Source organism: Cavia porcellus, unplaced genomic scaffold (assembly GCF_034190915.1).
Source record: "Cavia porcellus strain 051 isolate PalLab524CR breed Dunkin Hartley unplaced genomic scaffold, mCavPor4.1 scaffold_28, whole genome shotgun sequence".
Lineage (NCBI taxonomy): Eukaryota > Metazoa > Chordata > Mammalia > Rodentia > Caviidae > Cavia > Cavia porcellus.
This window is the reverse complement of record NW_026947511.1, coordinates 9073924-9091889: the sequence shown is the minus strand read 5'-3', so window position 1 is coordinate 9091889 and position 17966 is coordinate 9073924. Positions and strand designations below refer to the sequence as shown.

Genomic DNA, 17966 nt, shown 5'->3' with positions numbered 1-17966 from the left:
GTGACTTTTTACTTTTTTTTTTGTAGTTCTGTATTACTTGTACCCTTACACCGCTTTGTTTTGTTTTTTTCTCTAATAAAATTTTTTTAAAAATCTATACTTCCTTGGCTGAGCATAGGGTCCCAAAGGACTATGAACTGGAGAGAATCTTTGAGTACACAGAAACTATCTTTTTCCCAAGGTTGGGTTCTAGAGTTAGACACATCTGGCTTTAAATTATAGCTCTAAAACTTACTTAACCAAAAAATTCAAGTTGAGTTACTTAACTTCTCAAACTTCAATTACTCATCTGTCAAGTGAGAATAATAATATCCCTTGCATAGTACTGCAGTGAAGATTATGCGCTAATAATCTACATGAAATGTTTGCATAGGACTTGGCATGTCCAAAGGGCTTACGGTGGGGATGATCTCAGAGAGTCTCTGCAGGCTCGTATGAGATCAAAACTCCCAGTCTCCTAGGTACACGAACAAAAAGAAAAAATGGAATAAACTGACTCCTAGCTAGCCTTAGTGGCCAATAACCACCCTGCATCCTCAAAAGTTTAATTCGTGATCCTTAAGAATACAACACTAGCCCAGAAGCCTAGGTTGATAATCATTTTCTATGGACCAGAAAAGACAGCAACAAACAACTCCTACAACAACAAGAAACCAAACTAAATCTCACCAACGTGAAACTCAACCAGTGAAAGAAGATATCATGTAATTTCTCACAAAAATCTTGTAAGTACCACTAACCTTATTCTGTGGTTCAAGTCCATGGAGTTTAAAAAACTTTTGCTAAGTAACCTAGAAAATATCTCCCAGTGATTTCCTATTTAGTCGTCTTCTTTGCCCAGGGGTATTGTTTCTGGGATCTAGAAACGATTTATACAAGTACTAGACTTAGACATTTTACCAAGGACTATCGTCATTACAAAAGTTAGAAGAAAACTTTTGACTTTGTGCCATTCATCTGAATTTGCTATTTAACAAAACTGACTGACAATAACTGCAAAACAAATTAGTTAGAACAGGTAACCAGCCAAGTTGTAGAAGTATTCAGGATACATGGAAATAAACATTCTAAAAAATTCTGGGTGATAAAGTAAATGTATTGCATAAATGGCTCCAAATATTTCATTTTTTGTCTAGTGAAGTTTGTGGATAAAATATATTTTGTACTGGGAATTGAACTCAGGGCCTCACATTTGACAGGCAGGCACTGAACTACATCCCTTGCCCCTAACTGCACATATTTTAAGAGACCAGTGCCGTAGGTAAAAAAATAACTAGAGACCTGAAAGACTCACAGCAAAGCAGGACAAATACCATGTCTCTATCCCCTTTGATTCCACAGCCTTCGTTGTATTACAACATTCTTCACAACATGGCTTTTTTCTTAGTTCATCAAGTGCTTGTCAGTACCATGCTCAAACACCTACCCTTTCATCATTGCTTCGTAAATGTTTATTAAATAGAACAGGGAGTTATCACTTCACGATCACCTCAAGTCTGAAGCAGAAATTTCATCAGCCAGTCCTGGGACCATAGGTTAACCTGCTTAAAAATTAATCAGAGGCTCATCAACAATACTGACTGCCAAGTCCAGAGTCAACATCATAAACATCAACAGAGACACAGTCTGTCCATCCGAGAAGCCTGAATCTATACTCTGGAAAAAGGAAAACTTGTCAGCTCAAATAACCTAAGCACATATAACTTTGATCTGAAAAGAAACATTATTACCTCACCTTCTGCCTCAAAATTATTTTCAAGTAAGATAATAGAAGCACACAAATATCTCTTCTACACACTTTTCTGAGGAATGAACATCTCTAGAGCAGCCCCCTTTGCTTAAAGTGGAAACAAAAACACTGGCTACTTTCATGGAGACCTACAGGAAACAGAACAGGTTCGCAGGTACGGATGAGTCAAGTGTCTACCTGGATTTCTAAACAGGCCATGTGAAATTCAAAGAAAGTGAAGAATTAACAACCAGACTTTGTAGGCTGTTAACAAACCTGAATTAACTTTGTGGAAAGCTTAGAGCAGGCTGCTAATATCCCAGCTAGGGAGAAAGACTATCTTTGGGGTGCACTCTTTTTTTTTTGCATGAGGATCACAAATGCAAAAATAAGACCATAAGAAAACATGGAGAAGGGTTGGGGATTTAGTTCAGTGGCATAAACACCGGCCTGGGAAGTGTGAGTTCCACTGTAAGTTTGTTTTGTTTTGTTTTGTACTGGGGATCTAACTCACAACCTCAGGCTTGTCAGGCAGGCGCTTATGCTGCTGAGCTAAATCCCAAGCCCCTAAAAAGAAAAAAAACATGGAGGAATGAGGTCCTTGGTTAGCATAAAAGTAAAGGAACAATGAGACTATGTCAACAAAATAATTTGCACATATTTGCAATTCATCTCTAGCTCACTGTCGCCATGTGGTAATGAGACCCCACCCTTGCCCATAATTCTAGTTTTCAAAATAAGGATTTCAAGAGTCAGAAATCTAGATTTTTATGTGAAATCTTTTAATTTTTAAATACTGGCAGCAATTTGATAACTTTTATCTACATACTGCAGGTCAAAACATGTCTGTTATTTTATACATATGTGTAGTTGCTAAATTTTGGATATTGTCGGTCACTCGAAAGTCTAAGTGCTAAGAATGTAGTCCTTAGTATGGAGATATAGAAGTTGACATAAATGTGAACAGGTCGTTAGGTTTTAAGGATGTTGCCTTCAGGAACATATGTTGGTCTCCTGGGCTTGGGTTTTATGAGAGTGAGCTGTTATAAAAGACTGAGCCTCACTCATACTGTGAGATGTGATGCTCCTCTGTACTTGCATCCAGCATCTGCCAAGGGACCTCTAGATTCTGCACCATGCTGTTTGACTTTCAGCCTTTAAAACTGTAAGCAAAACAAAGTTTTTTTTTTATTAAGTTAAGCTGATTATGATGGTCAATTTTGATTGTCAAGTTGATCAGTTTACTTAAGAGATGCCTAAAAAATTATTAAAGTGCACTTCTGAGTAAGTCATATAGTGCATTGGTTATGGAAGTGTTAATGGTGCACTATATCTGGTCCCTGGCTCCTTCTCTCTGGCTCTTCCTTGCTCCCTTGCTTCCCAGATGTCATAAATTGAGCAGCTTTCCTTTACCATGTTTTTCTGCTACAGTATTTCTGCCTGGACCCAGCTGACCACTGAGTGAAATCTCTTTAACTGTGAACCAAAATAAACTCTTCCTCTCCAAATTGTTTTCCTGGAGCATTCAACACAGTGGTGAAACTCTGACTAATACAGAAAACAGTACCAAGAGTGGGGTTGTTGCTGTAACTGTACCTAATCATACGGTCAGAAGCCTTTAAAACTGATTTGCAGGAAGTTTGGAAAGATTTGGCAAAGTGGACTAGTGAAGGTCTAGAAGGCTGCAAGCAGAGATTCTTCTGGTGGGAGCTCAGAAGTCCAGAAAGCTGATATGAATACACACAGTAAAGACTGCATGAGGTTTCAAGTGGGAATGAGGATTCTATTTAGAATTAGACTAGAGGCCATAGGTGTACATTGTATAACAGATCCTGTCTACATTTGTCCATACCCTAAAGGTTTGTGTGAAGCTCAGTTTAAGAGTGACTGACTGGTCTTGTGGAAGAAATTTCAGGGCAGTCCTGTGTTCAGGCAGTGCAAAAAGAATGCTGGTTGCTTTCAGCCAGATTTATAGGGAGAGAATCAGGAGCAAAAATCAGAGCATGAAGATTACCAAAAAAACAAAAACAAAAACAAAAAACCTTTCAGTTTGACCCAAAAAGAAGTGCTTGTCGCCAGGCATGGTGGTGTGCATCTGTAATCGCAGCACTTGGGATTGAAGGCAGTCTGAACTATATAAGCAAATTGAAGTCCAGCCTACACTACACATTGAGATCTTGTCTCAAATAAAACAAAACAAAAAACCCAAAAACAAACAAACAACAACAAAAACTTGTACATTTGGAGCCAAGGAAAATGTGGTCGTTAAACAAATCAGCACTATTCAAAAGAAACCAAATATTTTGCAAAAAGACAGTACAAAACATGACTTGAGAACAGCATCAGAATTAGCAAGACCCCATTTATTGAAGGCTCAGGGGATAAAAGTGTAAACCTTTTGTTGCATAAGACAGCCTCTGGGCTCTCTGTAGAAGGAAAACCCACGAAATTAGTTCCCTGGGATTCATTTCACTGTGCTTAGCTGTCTGACACTCAGAAGCTGCTGCACCATGGTTGAAGGGGTCGTAGCCAACTACTTGCATGGGCAATAGATGGCCGTGGTGTTATTACTGTGACACCAGTTTCATGGGCATGCAGAATACAAGCACTACAATGTCTTAGATTCCAGAGGAAGGTCTGAGAGACACAGGCAATGTGTCACAGGCTTAAAGTGCCAGGAGCCCCTGAAAGGGCAGTGCATGAAGCTATGAAAACAGAGAGAAAGCTGCATAGAGACCCTCGGAAATTGAAGATGCTAAGAAAATGGAATGTCTACCCAGGACAGCTGCAAGCATAGCCAGCATAGCCAGCCCAAGACAGGGGCCAGGCGGGCTGCAAGTGACAAGCCCATAGCCTTTTGGAGTTCACAGTATTGCTTTGGCCCTATTCCTTTCCATTTCTCCATTCTTCTTTAGGGAATGGAAAATCCTACCCCTGTGCCAATGTATTTTGAGAGTACATGACTTTTTTTTTTTTTTTCTTTTAAATCGGTACCGGGAATCGAACTCACGACTGCCTGCTTGCAAGGCAGGTGCTTATGCCACTGAGCTAAATCCCCAGCCCCTACATGACTTTTTTTAAAAAGGAATCATAGCTAAGAGTTTGCCTTGAGTCTCACGTAAGACTTTGGACTTGCCTTTTTGAATAATGTTGGGATTGCTGAGAATTTGGAGCAGGAATTGATGTGCTTTTGATTGTATGTAGGATAGTTACATCATGTTAGGAAGAATTATATCCTTGCTTTTACCTTTGTTTGGAGATTAAATATGATATATGGAGATCTGTTTGGGTATCAAGCAGAATGTTAATGGTTAATCTTGATTGTTAGTTTGATTTGTTTTAAAAATATTCAGGAGATAGTAAAGTATACTTCTGGGTGTTTCTAGGTGGGTCATAGATGTGTGACTTTGGGGTGCATCTTTGGAGAGTATAAGTTCTGTGCATTCCAAATTATTAAGTTAAATTTAAAGCACTCCACAAACTTAAAAACAACAAACATAGACTTGCTATTAGACTCAAATTCTACATCAACAGTGGAAGCTAATCAAAAATTGTATAGATCCTATGTGTAGAATTTTGACAAAAAGTTACTATACTCATTTTGCAGATAAAATATGGTACTAGGCACATGCAGACTAACTGACCTATGCAGGATCCCAAGGATAGCAAGCAGAAGAGATAACAAAAAATTATAGCTGTTAAAAACTGATATTCTTTTGTCCAGTACCAGTCACCCAAGCAAGTATGGGTACAGGGGAGTTTCAAGGTTTAGGTGCACTGGAATGACTTAGATTGCTGGGCTCCAACCCTAGAGAATTTCTAAATGTACTTCTAATTGCATTTCTTGCAATATCCTAGATGAAACTGATGCAGATGGTATCAAGACCACACTTTTAAGAACCGCTGACACAGAAAGAAGAGCACAGTATTTGCCAAAAAGACTAGCAAATGAGTCTAACACCAGATCACAAACAAATGTTTAATAAAGTTACATATTCTGCCTAATAGCATATGCCCTAGCTAATTCACAGGGATGATTTCAAGAATTAAATGAGATGGTCGTGTGAAAATGCTTTGGAGGTAAGGTATGGTGGTACCTGCCTATAATCTCAGTACTCAGGAGGCTGAGGTAGGAGGTCTGCTGTGACTTCAAACTGCATGATGAGACCCAGCCTCAAAAAGGCAATAAAAAAGAGAGACGAAGGCAGGAAGGAAATACTTTGGAAACTGAGGAGTACTGCACACATGAGGTATAACTACTATAGATGTGAGAAGTAAAATAACTCAGATATTTTATCTAAAATTGAAATGCATTTAGAACACCATTTCCAATTTAAACACTGATTTTTAGAGGGTAGTTATGGGTTCTCTACATGCTAACATAAGAAAAAAAAATGGGATCCTAAAAACAGAGATTTGCAGGAGAGTTTCCTTATATGCTCTAGTTCAGTATGATAAAAAATAACTACATAGCTAAATAAACAAATTAAGAAGTCTGGTAAAAGACATTCCAAGAGATTTTATATTTGCTTCCTGGGAGGATTTTATGGACCCAGTCCAAGTTATATGACTTAAGTACAGTAAAGAAATGAGTCTCCAAACTGTTTCAGAAATGAGTAAAACACACATCTGTACGATAAATTACACTTCTTATCATGTCTTTTGTTTTGTTTATTTTTGGAATCCAGCACTTCACACACACTAGGCAAGCACTCTAACTCTGGGCTATCTACACAGTCCTTTGTACTTTTATTTTGAGCTAGTGTCTAAGCTACCCAGGCTGGTAGCTTAGGATTCTCCTGCCTCAGCCTCCAAATAGCTGGAAATACAGGCTTATGCAACTACACCCAGTTTTCAATGGTGGTTTTGGGAACCCTGGCACCATAAATCAAATTTGATGGCATAAAAGATTACGTTACTAAACCAAGAACAATGTGTACAAAAAATGGTTGATTCTGAATTACAGATTATATGCAAGTTCCATTTCTTTCCACAAAAGAGATGCACCAGAAACCCGAGAAAGCTGAATTTTAAGTAAGTTCAGTGAATGTGAAATATATTTTTAGAAAAATAACCCATTGATGGTTTTTCTTATCCCACCCAATGATGAAATGTATGATTGGCCAAGTGGTAAGCCAGCAGAGAAAGAGTCTACCAAACCTTAGTGTCTGCAATATCACAAATTGGATCTGGATTAATATAATACCCAACTTAATAAATGTATTTAAATGGCCTAATTAGATTCCACATATTCACAATTATCCTATCCTCTCATGACAGTCTTCTCCATCATGACTAACATTTTAAGGCTGTTCCCTTAAGAGTTTCTGGAATAAGGAACTTCTTAAAATTGATGAAAGCAATCAGAAAATCTTTCCTTTGTTCTAAATCTCACATTAACTGAATAAGACTATCTTTGTATCCGTTTTATTTAAAGAGTAAATTTTATGATTTAGGTCTATAATGTTCCGCAAAAGGCTCATGTGTCCAAAGACTGAGTGGCACGATAGTTGTCAATGGATGAATCTAGTGATGAATCTATAACTGAATGTCCAGTAAGCCTCCCCGCTTCACTTTCTGCTTCCCAGCGACCACGATATGATCAGCATTCTCCACCACAGCCTTCCACCATGCCCGTCCTGCTTTGGAGCCAGCTAACACACATGAAGTCCTCTAAAAGTTGTGAGTCAAAATAAACCTCTCCTCCGTTAACCTGTAGGTGTTGGGTACTTCAATTCTCTGCTACAAGCAAGTTATTAAGACAGTAGAACGTTTCATAAAAATCAATTAGAATAAAGAGCTACCTGGACAGAAAGAATGACCGTTAACAAAGAAAGAAAGAAGAAAGAAAGAAAGAAAGAAAGAAAGAAAGAAAGAAAGAAAGAAAGAAAGAAAGAAAGAAAGATTTCTTCTACAAATATTTTTTGTTGTTAGGAATACTTTGTGCTATTAAGAATATTCTTCTGAAATTAAGAAGTACGGTAGTGAATAAAAATATTAGAACTGGTAAGTAATAAATTCTGCTGGGTTCTTTAAAACCAAACTTACAAAATATAGTGGGAATAAACACAAAACTAGCAGAGCGGTACAATACTCTGTGTCCTACTGTACAGCCAGGGGGATTCCCTGCTTTTTTAAAACACAGGTTTCCTCGCTGTCGAATCAGTGTTGTAGGCTGTCTAAAGCTAAGTTAAATAAATCACTAATTTTGAAAACTAATTTTTGCTAGTCATAACTTAACTGGAATGTGATATTAAAATGTGAAAGGGAGGAGGGAGAAAGGAAAAATAAAGAAAAAAGAACAAAATTGAAATGCAGCTTCGTCCAGCTGAAGGCATCTATAAAGGTCTAACTTAATGCTTGCTTCGTGTTTCACAGCTCTTTCTTGACATCTAAACTGGAAGAGGAATAGTTATCACTTTTAAGGATTTAATACATTTACCACGTATAACAAGGATATAGTCATCACACCTAATAATTGCTAACTATTCTGTTTACTGAATATCTTGTTTTGCTTGGCCCTACTCAGGTAGGTTTTTAAAGTTCTTATCTGCCAAGTTGTATTACACCAAAAACTGTTTTTATAAAATAATAACAAAACTTTATGTAAACACACTGTTTTATCACTTATTTAGTCGTTTAAAACACACGATAGTATAAACTGATCGTTTACAATGAAGGAGTAATTTTCCGTTCTATTCGATTTTCTATCCCTTCCCCAAAAGATTTATATTTTGGACACCTAACTTCCTCAGCCCTCATTGCTCTGTCTGCCTAAAATACTCTTTCTCAGACCCGTGTGGTTTTGCTCTATTATTTCTGATCTTTGTGCCAATGTGACCTCATCATAGAAGTCCTCCCAAAATGCACTATCCAACTTGTCCTGCCTTTACTCTCCCCTTCTCGGCCCTCACCATCATTTACTATCTCTTCTGCTAGAATAGAAACTCAAGGCAGGAGGTGTGCAAGCTCTGTTTTGCCCACAACAGCACTTGGCCCAGAGAAGAAGCATGATCAATTGCTTGTTAAGTAAATGAATAAATGCTTGGGAAGAGAATGGTAAAACCTATTCATACTTTGGAACAATATGGGCCCATTATTTAGTGCACTGTCACACTGAATATGGGAAGAGACCTCTCAATTATGTTTTCACTTTGGCCAACACTGAGTATAGAAACCGAGGGAAGGCCAAGGAATGTTGTCTATAGATGAATACCTTAGCTAGCAAGCCTACTTAGTAAATACCCCAGACATGCTCCCTGTTCCAATGTACTCATCAGGCTCCAGGGGCATGCTTGAAGGAGAGTATGACCTCTCTGAGTTCAGAACCTTGAGAAACACATTTGCTCACAGCCAACACACGTTGAGTAACTTTTCCCCAGGACACACATTACCCCAGGGAAGGTAATGGAGGCAGTGACAAAAGTTACATAAATCTCCCAAGTCACCTCATCCACTTCAGGTGATTTACTGGAAGTGGACAGGCACTGTGTCCTTGAGAGACTGGTGAACTCCCAGAACACCCAGATCCTATTTAGGAGGCATGTGCTAATGTAGAACCTCTTGACCATTTCTGATCATTAAACTATAGTGTTTTCGAGATGTCACACATAAGCTTCAGGGGTCATTTCCAGTTCTGATGCCTCATTTCCAGTTCTGAGCCAACTTGTTGCAAAATATGACAAAATAGGTCTATAGGAAAGATATGTCTTGCCCAAGTTTCTGCATTTAACCAGGTTAAAAAAAAGACTAGAATTTAGGTTCAACCCTTTTTCCATTAGGGACTCAAGTTTAATTCTCATGGCCACGGACCTTAACTTTCTCAGCTTCAAACTAGTCCCTGAACCACTGGGGTGATAAACAGATCGTATGGGTTATTTAGGTAAGTTTTAAACCTAGCTCTCTTTATTTTTCAAGCTTTTTATTAACATCTATTTATTAACTTTATTTTTACTTTACTCTGTGAGAAGAAACTAGGCAACGCAAAGATTATTATCTTGACTACAAGACGTGAGAAAACTGAAACACATAGGTGTTAGGAAACTTTGCACTCCATTTCTTCATCCATATGTTACATTTAGCAGCATTTGTCAAATCTTTTTTTTTTTTTTTTTTTTTTATCAGTACCGGGGATTGAACTCACGACTGCCTGCTTGCAAGGCAAGCGCTTATGCCACTGAACTAAATTCCCAGCCCAACATTTGTCAAATCTAAATAAGCAGTGCATACTGATACACACTGCCCATCTGAATGCAGCATTATCTCTATTACATAAAGTCACATTCTCTAAATGGGATTCACCAATAACCAAACTGCCCATAAGTAATATTGAAGACTTCATATTTATTTGTGAGCAAAACCTCTGAATAACATTCATATAACAAAAAAGGCATGAGAATAAGTAGGTAAAAAGAAGCAGTAATACTTATTAGGATTTATAGAAAGCCTTCCTGTGGGCCTCAGTAAGAAAGAGACAGAGATAGACATAGATGGAGAAAGAGAGACAGAGACAGAGAGAGAGAGAGGAAACCAGCATCATGATTATGTAGTAAGTCTGTGAGGATCTCTAACTGAAATATACACTTTAGAAAGGAATTCATATCATCTTACCTTTAGCACAGCACACAGCATTAACTATAAAAGAAATGATGACAATGCTAACATACATAAGTATCAAGCATATACTGTCTCATTTAATTCTTCTTGTTTTTTCTCTTTCCTTTCCTGATTTTTTTAAGGTGGAGTCTAACTCACCTAGGCTGGCCTTAAACATGTGATCTTCCTGTTTCACCCTCCTAAGCAGCTAAAACTACAGGTGTGTGCCATGCACACAGTCCCTTTAAGCCTTCTTGTACCATCCCTTTGTGGTAGCAGCTACAGACAAGGAAAGTGAAGTACAGACTGAAGTAAATTGGTCCAAGTCCCAGGGCTGCCAGACTTCTCAGGCATCGAATGCCGTGATTAAGGACGCCTGAGAAGCTTCCGACAGGGACAAGCTGACCTACCATTCTGAAGTCCTCTTCAAACTTGAAAGCCCCTCCTCCCGTGGCACAGAGAGTGGTGTGGAGGCTGGAGAAGTTCTTTTCGCTGCCCATCTGGATGAACGTGTGCATGGCACAGCTGGGGAAGCGGATGAAGTGCAGGTTCCCCTTGCGTCCACACATGGTCAGGTTTTTCAGTTCCAGGTGGACGTCTCGGATCCCAGACTTCCCATAGGCTGTGTTAGAGGTCAGGTACTTCCGGATGCTCTTCAGGTTCTCCACTTCCTCTTGTTCCTCTTCGGCTGTAATATCCTTTGGTTCAAAGTAGACCAGCTTAACCAGAGTTCCACCGATGTCCATGCCAAACCACGGGAATGCTAGAGGACAGAAAGAGAGTGCTGCTGAGTCCTATACACGCAAAAGAAAGTTCACTTTTTGAATATTCAATAACAAAATGCATCTACTATTCAATTTTTAAAAATTCAACTATATGTGCCTTTTGAAAGGCACTGGAATTCATAAGCCTAGTGGTCGTCATACCTCTGCTCACACTCGAACGAATGATTGATGTGGCCTCAGGATTGGGTGAGATGAGAAACATGATTCTGTAGTTCCCTAAACTAGTCTTAAGTGTGTTTCTTGGGACTTCAGTATCTTGCCAAGCTGAGTGCTACTCCAATATTTAAAGATCTATATGTTTTTTACACACATCAAGGCTCCCAAATGCTATTTAATCAGATCTGTAGCCAAAAAAACTATCTGTTCCAATCACAAAGGAAAAACTGACTAGAGTAGTTGTACCAAGACAGGGTATGTTAGTCTCTAAACCACAAGGGCCCTTCCCAGGGCATCTCTCTGTGATTCAGGTTTTGTCTTATGAGCTGTAAGAATGACTCCGTAACATATAGGAAGGTGAAAAGGAGAGAAAGGGTAATTTAAGAGATGATGAGCAGACACGATTACCACTAGGGAGACAGAAATCTAAGAACCAATTGTGTTACATCTATTTCTTTCCCTTTAAACAGAAACTATCCTAAATGGCTTGCCTAGAAGTTCTCAGCCTTTATGTGAGTTGGAGTCATCTGGAAAGTTTTTAACATTCATTTCCGGTCTCCTTTCCCACAGATGTTGATTCAATTTGATGGTGTAAATTTCTGGACCTAAACTCCCTAATGGTTCCCGTCTGCAGACGTAGAAACACAACACGAGAGGAACTACAGACACTGTAGGTCCAAAACTAACCACAGCGCCTGCCCAAGTCTGAAACAGCAAGGCTTTCTCTTTGAGGTATTTAAGTACTTGACTTGTTTCAGATATTTATCTGATATTAAATGCATTTCCATCACAATTTCTTTTATTGCAATGAAGTGATAGGGCTGAAGCACCTGAATAAGTTGTGGTTAAAAGCATCCTGGAAAGCCAGCAGTTGTACTGTCAAATGCTCTGTAGTGAATACAGAACAAACCCAAAGGAGACACCGAATGCTGGAGTCTTCATTTCACTTCCCTCAGCAGAATCCATTAACTAAACCTGAACCCTGGTGTCAAAACTGAGTGTGACACTGAGATATTTATAAATAAATGGGCGCAGCTTCCTTGAGACCATACTCATAAGTGAAATAAATCAAACTCACATGTATAAATACTGAATAGTTTCCTTAGTGTAAGAAATGGTAAGAATACACAAAAGTATGTGGTTTTCATGATTCCCTATTATATTGCTTTGAAGCCTTATAATGTTTTCATTCATTAATTGGAACGGTTTTATTCTGGGTTGTTTGATTTTATTGTCTGTGATGGTATAAACAGCTATTTTGAAGAAAACAAGACAATAGCTAGTGTTGATTTAATATCATCTTTTTCATTTTTATCGGTACCAGGGATCGAACTCACGTCCGCCTGCTTGCAAGGCAGGCGCTTACGCCGCTGAGCTAAATCCCCAGCCCTGATTTAATATCATCTTGTTTTGAAGTCCTGTCAAGCTTTTGTTCTGTCTCCATCGGTTTATCATGTTGTATCTTTTTGGATTTTATTATATGTGATAGTATAAACAAAATTTTTTATAGACAAGGAGATAATATAGAAACCAATGTTCGTTTTCTGTTAGTTGGTTCTAAATATCCTGTAATACTTTCATTCTCTTGAATGGTTTCACACTGTCATGTTATGTTTGATGCTGTAGTATACGAAGGTATACTCAAATATTTCAAGGAAAGACACACTATGGTAACTACTGTTATGTCGGGTTATCTTGTGGTGAAACACTATGTTGCTTAAATTGTTCTGTTCTGACCTGTGTTGTTATGTTGTTATGTCCTCTTTTATCTTAATCTCCTTCTTTTTTAAAATTCTTTTTTTTAATTAAAAAAAAAACTGAGTGTAAGCCAGGTACAGTGGTGCACTCCTGTCATCTCAGCTTCTCAGGAAGCCACATGGGAGATCACTTGAGCACAGCAGGTTAAGCAACATAGCAAGAGCACCCCCCTCCAAGTCTCAGAAAGAAAACTGAGCATGGGGGGAGGTAAAACTGAGTTTAAAGATTCAAGAGCAAAAATGGCTTCTTTCAAAAGTTTATTGAAGCCCTGGGAAACCTTTATGTAAGTCCTTAGCAGACTGTACATATTACATCTGTCAAACCATAAAAGAAATGATGACGATGATAACTAATATGTAATGAGTACTACGTACCAAGCATATATTATCTCATTTAATTCTTCTTGCTTTCTCTCTTTCCTAATTTTTTTTAAGGTGGAGTCTAAGTTGCCTAGGCTGGCCTTAAACATGATTTTCCCGTTTCGCTCTTCTAAGCAGCTAAAATTTCAACTGACTGGAAAGATTTCCCCCAATTTTCTGTTAATGAGAAAAGCAAGAGATGGCTAGAAGTAAACATTTTTAAAGTGCATCATTTAGTTTGAATAAAAAAGAGAAAGAGGGAGGGAAGAAAGATGACCTCTATATGTTTATGATAATATGTGTTTAAAGCAAGGCACAGAAGGACTGCTGGTTGTTGATGCTGATGGGGGCTGGTGGGGAGCAGGTTGAATGTGCGAGGCTAGAGATCTGGAGGAAGAGAAGGAATATTCTACACTTAGAACTTGTAGTACACACAGAAATTAATAACAAAAGAATTCAGCAATGAAAAGTACTGCATAATAGACACAGAAAAAACTATGTAAAACCCAGAAAATAACCCAGTTCTATACCCCCCCCCCAAAAAAAGCATTCCCCCAGCAGCAGTTACCAGAAGTCTAGGAGGAAGAGCCCCACATAACCTTTTGTTTGGCTGGATCTTGCTAAGTACAGGTAACCGAAAAGAGGTCTCACTGTTTAAAAAACACTGCAGGGGAGGTCTTAACACTTTATAAGTTATTTTAAACCCTAGTTCCTTTTTCCTGCTTCATGTACTGCTCTATTCTGAGTCATTTCAAAGCTTCGTTGGCAACTTGACAGTGGAAAGCAAGAGTAGGGCTTTAAAAATACATTCTGATGTTGTATCAGCCATCTGCATTAAGGTAGGAGGGAATAAAGATTGGAATTACTCTAATAATTTAAGTGGAAATAAAAGTTCCACTTAAGGGCTGAACAACATAGTTCAGTGGTACTTAGCCAGCCTGGCGTGAATGAGGCCCTGGGTTTTATTTGTGTTATATTTATTTTTTTATGAAAAATTTAATGTCCTTCATCTCACACTGTAATGCTATATTTTTGCACATAGTTTTATCCATCTTCTTAATGTAGAATCTGTCTGCCCCTAAGTTTCCCACATAGAATCTGCAGATGAGATAGAGGAGGAAGGAAAAACATCCCAGTGGTGCTGCCATGACTCCCCTGTGTGACTGTTCTGAGACATCCAGACACTTTGACAAGCACAGCCAAACTACTGAGTGCAGCCTATACTTGTTCGCCAGGAGCTAGGCTGGTTCTAGATACAGATTATTTGCATTCACCACTTATTCCTCCTTTCTAAAGCAAATGTCATTTTTTAAAATGGGCATCTGGATTATTAATGAACAAAGCAGAAGACCAGGTTCAAATTTATAAGAAGACTACCGCCAACAAGTGTTTAATGAAAATTACTGGCAGCCACTGTTTTGGACTAAGCTCCTACATGAGGTCTCAGTAGACCAGGCTAACAAGCAAAACAGATTCATTCACACTGTGATTAAACTAAACCTGCAGTCTGACGTTCTGAGAAATCGGTTATGCCCAAATTTCTCACCTATCTCCACTTCAGTTGATAGATTAGCAAAGTTTTTTACTCCTTACTCAAAAGAAGTAATCTAACGTTAACGTATCCATTATTTTTCTGTTATTCTGTCTTCTTGTCTCTCCCCTATAATTGGCTACTGTTTTAAAAGGTGACAAAAAATGAGCTCAGAGGGGCTGAGGATTTAGCTCAGCAGCATAAGTGCCTGCCTTGCAAGCAAGCAGTTGTGAGTTCGATCCCCGGTACCGGTAAAAACGAAAAAAAAAAAAGAATGAGCTCAGAAAATAACTGGTATACAAACAAAACACAAAGTCCATAAAGTCAGGTTTGAGGGTAGAAAAAGTGCTGTGTCTCTTTCCCAACAAATTAAAAAATAAGCCTGAGAAAGTCTTACCGTTAAAAAAAAAAAAAATCAACAAGCCAACTAATACTTAGCTTTTATTAATTTTTTTTCTTTCCTTTCAGGACACAGGATTGAACCCAGAGCCTTTGAGCTAAGCTACATCCCCAGCCCAATGCTTTGCTTTCAGGCTTTCATTCCCAAGTGCAAAGAATGGCAATGGATCCCACGTCGGCACTCCAAAAAGGAAGAAGAAAAGATACACACAAGGTTGTCCTTCTCAGTTCGATCTTTCAATAAGAAAAGCTCAAGGGAAAAGAAACTAAAGGTGTGGCTCACTGGCAAAGCTAGACGCATTCAAAGTATGATCCATTAAATCAATAAAGACGTAAAATCAAAACCACAAGGGCAGACAACAAATAGAATGAGTATGTCTAGACTGTAACTTACGGCTTCCCTAAAAGGCATATGGAAATCAGCTGACATCAAATAGGAAATTTCTGGGTTCAGGGGTGTCTGCCTGTAATTACAGCTACTCAAGAGGGTGAGGATGGATGATTGCACTTCAAAGACAATCTGAGAAATTTAGCAAGACTTCAGTTCACAGTAAAATTTAAAGGGGGCAGGGATCAGCTCAGGAGTCAGTGCTAGCCTAGCGTGTGTGGGGCACTGCAAGGTCAGTGGAGGAAGAAGCCTGTTTACTTCTGAAAAGAGCTACCTTGACAAGAAAGGATAAGCCTGAACATCACACAGCTGAGAATATGACACAAGACCCAAAAAACTATGGAGCCCTCATCTCTAAACCAGAAGACAGTTAAGCTTAGCTTCTAAGGAAGGCACATTCTTCAGTGTATACACTGGACCTCTCAAAGCACAAAATGAGAACTTTTTAGTTATAGGATTGAACAACACTCCATTCCCTAAAATAGAACAGGTGTTCCAAAGGTCTAAGCAAAGGAAGTTGGATTTACAGACAGAAAAAAAGACCAAAAAACCCAGAAACAAATGAACAAAAAGCAAACTGGTGCTTTCAAACTTACTTTCCTTGTAAGGCAGAGACATGAACACAGACCTATAAAGAATAACTGATAGGTTGACATTCAATTACTTCTTTTGGATAAAGAATAAGACAGAAGAAACTTCACTCCCGTGCCAATTGACACTGGCCTGTAGAGGAAATCTGGCTATTAACTTCTCAGTCTTGAGTCCTCAGAAAATCAAATCAACTACATAGTTTATAGTCTTGTGCTGGAATAACTCTTTTGGTTGTCAACCTGGTCTGTTGAAGCCTGGTGCAGAAGTTTACTCCAAAACAATGGCCTCTTGTAATTTTTATTTAGCAGATGAGGTCAAGGGGTTACTAGAAACAGAAGTTGCCAAAGAGGTTCCAAAAAGGTAAAGTAAACAATGGAATGGGCAGGCCCTCCCAGGGAGAATCAGGGCCCCAAAGCAACATTCTCTTTCACAAGGCAGGGAACCCAGAGAGATAGGAGAATTGCTTCAGCATTTTAGAAAGACTGAAAAACAAGTGACTGCATCACATTTCAGAAGGGCAGCGTAAAATAAGTTATCTGGTCTTTTTTGCTACACTAATATGCAGTGAAGAACACAACTTTTGTCTTCTTTATCTGAAATCTCAAGATCAAGCCACATCTAGGGTTTGTATGTGCTTGTACCATCCCCTGATTTAAAGCCTGAACTGGGCATTGTCCAGATGCTTTGACTGGGTGGGATTGGGGTGGTGGCTCTAGGGTAAGTCAAAAGTGTATTTCCGCTGCAAGCAGGAGAATGTATCAAATTTCTGTTATGGTTACATGGAGATAGCCCCAAAGCCACATGCTTTCATAGGTGCAGTTTTAAAGAGGTGATTAGGTCACGGGAGAAAGATACTCATCAGTGAATTACCCCACTGAGGAGTTTACAGTGAAATGTGATGCTGGAGGTGACGACTGGTTGGGGGAATCTGGATCAGTGGGGCCATGGCTCTCTGCTTTCTGCTTCCTGCTGCCATGCTATGGCACCCTGGATTGGAGCCAATCAACTACTGACTGATATCTCTACAAACTGTGAGCAAAAATAAACCTCTCCTTCCCTAAATTTTAGCTTTTAGGTATTTTGTCCCAGCAATGAAGAAAGTACCTGACATGCCATGTACAGGAACTTAATAACCTCAGTGCTTGTAAATATTACACACCATAATCATGAGCTACGACAAATAAGATACTGAAAATGGGAAAAGAGAAATTAGAGGAGGAAAGAAAGGAGGGAGAGGAAAAGGAACATGTGTCAAGAAAAGAAACAAGCTGCATTCCCCAACATGATTGTAAACTGTATGTACTGCAAACATGTGCTTTTAAAAAAAAAAAGAAAGATAGTAACTAAAACATGCCCTGTAATGTTCAGATCTGAAGTGACCCCTAAGAGCTCTGTGTTGAAGGCCTGGTGTACAATGCAGTGATCTTCAAAGTGTGCTCTGGAGGGGTGACTAGATCATGAAGACTTTAACCCCATCAACAACGAATTCATGGTTTACTTGATTATCGGGAGGTGGTGGCAACTTGTGGAGGTGAGGTGTCGTTGGAGGAAGTAGGCCACTGTGGGATGCCCTGAAGCGTGTTTTGTTCCTAACCTTTGTTGCTGGCCACTGTGCTGCCCTGTGTGTTTCCTGCCAGACACAGTGGAGCCAACGTGACGCTGGACTCAAATCTCT

At 39.0% G+C, this 17966-nt stretch overlaps 1 protein-coding gene across 3 annotated transcripts in view; it reads right to left on the bottom strand.

Moving 5' to 3' along the window:
- Positions 1-17966, bottom strand: part of Pank1 (pantothenate kinase 1) — a 56304-nt gene that overhangs the window by 17546 nt on the left and 20792 nt on the right. For all 3 annotated transcript variants that reach the window (XM_023566765.1, XM_003473878.5, XM_005005295.4), the window contains exon 2: positions 10735-11087. In XM_023566765.1, the coding sequence (XP_023422533.1) occupies positions 10735-11087 (353 nt within the window). The remainder of the gene's footprint in view (positions 1-10734; positions 11088-17966) is intronic.